The sequence below is a fragment of the Merops nubicus genome, unplaced genomic scaffold, assembly GCF_000691845.1.
Source record: "Merops nubicus isolate BGI_N331 unplaced genomic scaffold, ASM69184v1 scaffold2102, whole genome shotgun sequence".
Taxonomy (NCBI): domain Eukaryota; kingdom Metazoa; phylum Chordata; class Aves; order Coraciiformes; family Meropidae; genus Merops; species Merops nubicus.
Window position 1 is genome coordinate 1 of NW_008591342.1, and position 6,019 is coordinate 6,019.

The 6,019-nt window shown below is 43.1% G+C and overlaps 1 protein-coding gene across 1 annotated transcript; it reads left to right on the plus strand.

Moving 5' to 3' along the window:
- Nucleotides 1-145: 145 nt before the first annotated feature.
- Nucleotides 146-3,890, plus strand: BLOC1S5 (biogenesis of lysosomal organelles complex-1, subunit 5, muted; the record flags this gene model as incomplete). The annotated part of the gene is made up of 4 exons (XM_008950215.1): nucleotides 146-228; nucleotides 1,136-1,265; nucleotides 2,367-2,425; nucleotides 3,711-3,890. Coding segments are annotated over 4 exons (452 nt in total), but the record flags the coding sequence as incomplete, so codon positions are not given.
- Between the last annotated feature and the right edge of the window lie 2,129 nt (nucleotides 3,891-6,019).

The following is a 6,019-nucleotide window of genomic DNA, read 5'->3' on the forward strand; positions in this document are numbered from 1 at the left end:
CTCTGGAGAGATTGTGTCTCTCCATAGGTAGGACAGCCCACAAACATTTCTTCCAGTGCTGTTTGGATTCCCTGTGTATTTGGTGAGTCAGCTGCTGTGGAGTGTGAGAGAAAAACTGCCAATCTGACTGTCTTTCATCTTCCAGATGTTGGAGAAATCTATTCGAGGCTGCTGGATCACAGGCCAGTCATTCAGGGAGAAATCCGTTACTTTATTAAAGAATTTGAAGTAAGTACTGATATCTTAGAGGTGCTGAAGTCTTCAGGGTGTAAGACTTCAATTTTAGTCTTAAAGGCTGTAGTGTGTATGTAGTTTCCTTCAGAAAGACTCAACTTGTAGTCCTTGCCCAAAATAACTTACCACATCTAGAGTATATGTTTTCATCTGTATTAAACAAGGCAGTAATTTAGATCTTTTTACTTAAAAAGCTTTGAAAGGGGCAATAAATATTATTTCTCCTGCAAAAACCTGTTAGGAATATTTGGGATTTTGCTTGGGAAGTGCAATGTGGTTTCCACAAGATGGCAGCAGAAGTTTAGAAAAATAGAATCTTGGGTCAACAAAAGGCTGTTGCTGAGTAGATTTTTTTTATTCTTGGGGAACGTGGAATTTAAATCCTTAAAATTAGTCCTGGAAATGTTACAGGGTGCAGTAAATAGTTTTATGTGGCTTTTCATAGGAAGAAAATTTTAAGCTCAGTTACAGAATTAAAACTCATAAAATTCACCTCATTCTCTCAGTGCACCTGAAGTCTTGTTGTATTTCTTAGGCAAATTTCATCCATTCTGAGGTCTTTCCCTGAAATTTAATTTCTGGTTGATACTTTTAGGGAGGGGGGGAAATAGCAAAGCAGCCATTTCTTTACCTTTTCTTTTGCAACTTAGAATTTCTTCCCAAAATGACACTTGCTTTTAACTTTTAAGATCTCGGACAATTTTTTGGCTGGAGAAGGAGTTTTCTCTCCTTAGAATCTAGTGGGTAAAGACTGTAAGCAAGTAGAATAACACTCCCACAGACAACTCTCCAGTCTTTAGGGTATAACTATTAGTTTATCAACTAAGAAACCACCTCATTTTGGAACTGGAATCCCTTGCTAGCCCCCCATCCACTCTTTTTCTCTCCCTTCTCCTGGCAGGAAAAACGTGGCCTCCGAGAGCTGCGAGTGCTGGAAAATCTGAAGAACACAATTTTGGAAGCCAATGAGCACGTTCTGCTGAGGAATGAGCAGGCCCTGCACCACAGCTTGAGTGAAGTGCTCAAGAGAGGTAAGCACGTGGCTCCTGGTTTCCCCTTCTTGTGGCATTTTGAGGGATAATTTTGGATAGTCTGCCTTCAAAAATGTGATGAGTGGAAATTTGATCCTCCTTGGATCAATTTTCTGCCATTTCCATTCTCTTTTTCTGGGAAATTTGAAAAGGGAAATACAGATGTTTGGTCCTGTTTTTTTTCATCCAGCCAACACAGCTCTTGCTAAGGTCACATTAAAGTGTTTTTTTTTTTTCTGATATAAGTAGAAGCTCTTTCAGCAAAATCTATCCCAGACTTCCAGGGTTGGAAGGGACCTCTGGAGATCATCTCATCCAACCCCCTGCTCCAGCAGGGTGCCCAGGGTCACATCCAGGGGGGTTTGGGATCTCTCCAGAGCAGGAGACTCCACAGCCTCTCTGGGCAGCTGCTCCAGGCTCTGCCACCCTCACAGGAAAGTTTTTTTTTCCCCTCCTGTTGAGCTGGAACCTCCTGGGTTCCAGTTTCTGCCCCTTGTCCATCGAGTCCCTCTCACCAGGAGGGGGAACTCCAAGTTGAGGAGAACATTGTGGGGACCCCCCTTGCATTTGACCACTGTCCCCAGATCCCTGTAATCATTCCAGGTACTTCTCAGGTCACCTCTGCACTCCCCACTATGTGTAAGTCCACGTGGAAGAGCAGCAGGGCTGACAGGGCCTCAGCACCTCCTCCACAAGCTCTGGGCAAGCACCAAACCTCCCTGGGTGACAAAACAGCTAGACAGGTTGGGAACCTCTGTCCCCTGCCACAGGGAACCTGCTGCAAAGCCTGGGAGTAGCTTTGGAGTCTCCTGAGGTGCTGGGCAGCACGGTGCAGGAGCACTGAGGAGTCTGGAGGCAGGAGGACCCAGCTGCCTCTTGCTTTTGAGCTTTGCAGAGCTTCAGTGGCAGGGTGGGATGTGGTCTGTGGCATGCAGCAGCCTCATTTGTGGCTCTTAAATCCCTTTGGGGAGAGTGTCTGTGGTGCAGAACAGCAAACTGACCTCCTTCCCTTTGATGGTTGGATTTGATGAGCTTGGAGGTCTCTTCCCACCTAAAGAATTCTCTGATTCTATGATTTTATTCTGTGATTTGTCATTTCAGTGCAAGCTGCCAACACCACAATCCAGAGACTCCAAGAGAGGGAGCATGAGGAGAGGAAGGTAAGGGAAGGATGGAGGGATTTATCCCCTGATCAATGGGAACTGATTTTTCTTTCCTTGGCTTTAATTTCCCTCCTAGCTCAGCCTGGGGGATTTGTCACATACAAAGGAAGCTTAAATATAAAAAAAACAAATTATTTTTGCTCTGGAACAAAAAACACCCACTTTAGAAATGTAAATCTTTCCTAGTTAGCTGAGAACATTGACCATATTATATACATATATATTGCTCCTTGAAAAGGAAGTGTTTTTTTCACTCCTAGATGGGTTGTTTGATATTTATAGGAACATGTGACTCATTGGAATCTTTTCAGTTGGAAATCCATGTGCTCAGAGCCTAAAATTTGGAAACTTCCACAAGGAATTAGCTTCATGTTTTCCTCTTGCTCCTTCATGATTCTCTTCCCTTGTTATCTTGTTAATTGCCAAATATTCACAATGCTTCACAATTTGTTTTTTTTCTGTGGCCAAAAGCTATTCAAGATTTGTAGCATTTCTTAAAGCTTCTAAAATAAGATTTTTTTGGCTTGAAACTTTCCAAACATGGGTAATAACAGGTAGGTAACTCCCTTGAGATTGTAGCTGAAAGTTTTCATTGTAGTGCAGCCACCTGAGGAGAAATAATTCTTAGTTTTTCTTCCTGAAATCTGAAATTTCTGGAATCCCCTGCCTGGTTATCAGTAGGATCTAGTTAGTAGTTCAAGCTGTGCATCAGGTTAAGCTTGGGGGAAAAACTTCCAGAGATTGTGTAAACCTTTTTTTGGTCCTATATTATTTTTTAAAATTACTTTTATATTAAATATTTCTATGTAGAAGGTACAGGTTTATCCTGGAAGCTCCCTAACACTCCCAGTTATGATCTTACCTCTTAATTCTTTAAGCATGGAACTAGTGCTCACTTCCCAAAGAACATTTTAGAACCTTTCTAGAACATTTTAGAACACTTCTATATTTTTTTATTTTTAAAACATTTTTCAAAGCCTGTGTCTGCCTCGACTGGTGGTGGGTTTGCTCTGGGGTTTTTTGAGGTGGTGGTGGGCTTGTTTTTTGGGAGTGTTTTTTAATTTCAAGAAAAATAGCCCAAGTAAAAACAATAAGCAAAGACTAAACCCAAAATTTTACTGTAAAATTGGATGTTTTTACAACTGTTAAGGTTTTGAATGACCCAAATCAGTCAAAACAAGGAAACCATTCAGTGTTTCTATGCTAACATCACATGCTCTAATGAAACCTTTGATTTTAATACAGAAATGGCTGTTAACCCTTCACCTTTCCCTCCTCCCAGCTCCAGGAGGACAAGCTGCTGGCCCGGGAGGAGAAGCAGGTAGCCCACTGGGAGGAATTCATGAGAGAGCAGCAGAAGCAGCGTGGGGAGGTGGATGAAGAGCACAGGAAAGCTGTGGAACGCCTCAGAGAGCAGTACTCTGAGATGGAGAAGGATCTGGCCAAATACAGCTCTTTTTGAGACTTTTTTTCTACAACACTGGGTTTGTGCCAATGCTCAGTTGCTTCTGACCTAAATTGAGAGGCTTTTGGAAAGCTGAAAGTTAAGAAAAAAGGAGAATTTCCTCCCTGGGTTAGGCAGGGGAGGGAGAGGCTTGTAGGCTCCCAGCACAAGTGCCTCTCCACAGTGGCTCTGTTCAGGGCTGGGGCAGTGCCAGGGTTTCCTCATCTGTGGGAAGGTGGCACTGGAGATGGCCTTGTGGGACTGCATCAGCTCAGGGAGTTGCAAACTGGAGTTCTCTCCCATCTGCAAAGAGATTCATTCCATTTGGGAAAGCAGGGGCTGAAGTAACATTCATTGTTCCCTTCTGCAGGCACAGCCCTTTCCCAAAAAGTAGGTGTGATAGGTTCCAGCCCTAGAGAATTCACTGGGAAAAACCACAGACCCCAGTCACAGAGTTCAGGAAATCCACCTTATTTCATGGAATCCTTTACTTTGCAGCTTCAGCAACAAAAGATCTCAACAGACTTTGAAATCCAGTTGTAACTCCCAATTTTTTGGGTTTTATGTTCAGTTTAAAAGGTAGGATTGAGATTTAAGTGGGTTTTGCTAACTTGAAAATGGCCAAGTGAGCTTGGACAGTGTCTTTTCTCTCCTTGTAGGTGTCTCAGGCCTCTCTTTCAGCTTTACTGTTCCAAGCAAAGCCAAAACAAGCTCAGAAGTAATCATGAGAAGCAGCTCAGTCTGTTAGCTTGGTAGGTAGTACAGTATTGACCTTAAATATTTGATATGCTGTTGGTTTACTCAGGATAAACGTGGCAGAACTTCACAAAGCCATCAAAGAAAGACTTTTCTTCCTTTATCAGCCTAGCAAACGAGCAGATTAGTGGCAGAACACAAGCAGTAGTGAACTGTTTCCTTACAAACTGTTACAGGGTAGGTGAGGCTCCTGCATGGCTTTCTTTATTTAAAATTTGCAATTAGTAGTGATTAGGGAAGTCAGTCTAATCAGCTCATTAACAAGACACAGCACCTCTGAAATCTGCTGTGAGCTAACAGTGCAGGAAATAGCTTTCCATAATTTAACTGCTGTCCCATAGAGCATGGAAATGGGTAAAAATAAACAGAATTTCCCCTTTACCTGCATTGCAACAGTCCCACACCAACAGTGGCTGCTTGTGTGAGGGCATGGCCTGGTGTCAAGGCTCCATTCCTGGCAGCAGGTTGGTGGTGTGATTAAAAGTGAGCCAAGGAGATGGAAGAAGAAATCTCAAATCCTTATTCCAGCCACACTGAATTCCTGCCAGGCTGCTCTGCCTGCTACTGGAGACCCAACAGCTTCATCCCTCCCCATGAGCCTGGACTGGAAGAGGGGGAGTTGCCCACACTGGAATGTTGTTCATTCACTTTGTGGATGGGGAAAATCCTCCCCCTGGATGTCTCAAAAGCATCCTCCAGATGAAAAAAATGGGAAAGCCTCTTTCCAACAACCCCTGCTGGAACAGAAGGTGACCTCTGTCCCATCTTCCTGCTCTTGAGGAATGTTGTAACTACACTGCCCTGCATTGAAAAAGAAAAAGCTGGTTCTTGCCTGTCTTCCAGAATTGAGTGTGGAATAATTCTGCTGGGTTTGAGCACAGCCTGAAAATGGCTTCTCTGTTACCAGATGATTTCATGTCCACGTGCTCAAAGACCTTTACAACAAGCTGCATTTAACTGCACACCTATTTCATTTTTATTTTTGCACTGAGAATTTTTATTAAGATTTTAGATACCTAATTTACTGTGCACTGGAGCTGTAGATTTTTTAGGTTTCTCTCAATTTGAGGGCTCACAAGGGGTTGCAAGTTGGATATTCACTGGAAAATAAAGCAGTATTTCCAAAGTTTTCCAGGTTGTGTGCTCCTGATTCTTTGAGAAGCCTCTGACTACCAAAGTGTGTCCCTCTTTTGGAAGGATTCAGGTATTTTGATGCTGAAGATCATTTGAAAACACTTTGCTCCTTAGTCTGTATGGTGGAGGCTTCATCCTTGGAGACATTCAAGGTCAGGGTTGATGAGGCTCTGAGTAGCTTGATCTAGTTGGAGATATCTCTGGACTAGAGGACCTTTTGGAGGCCCCTTCCAACCCAAACATTCTATGGTTCTGTG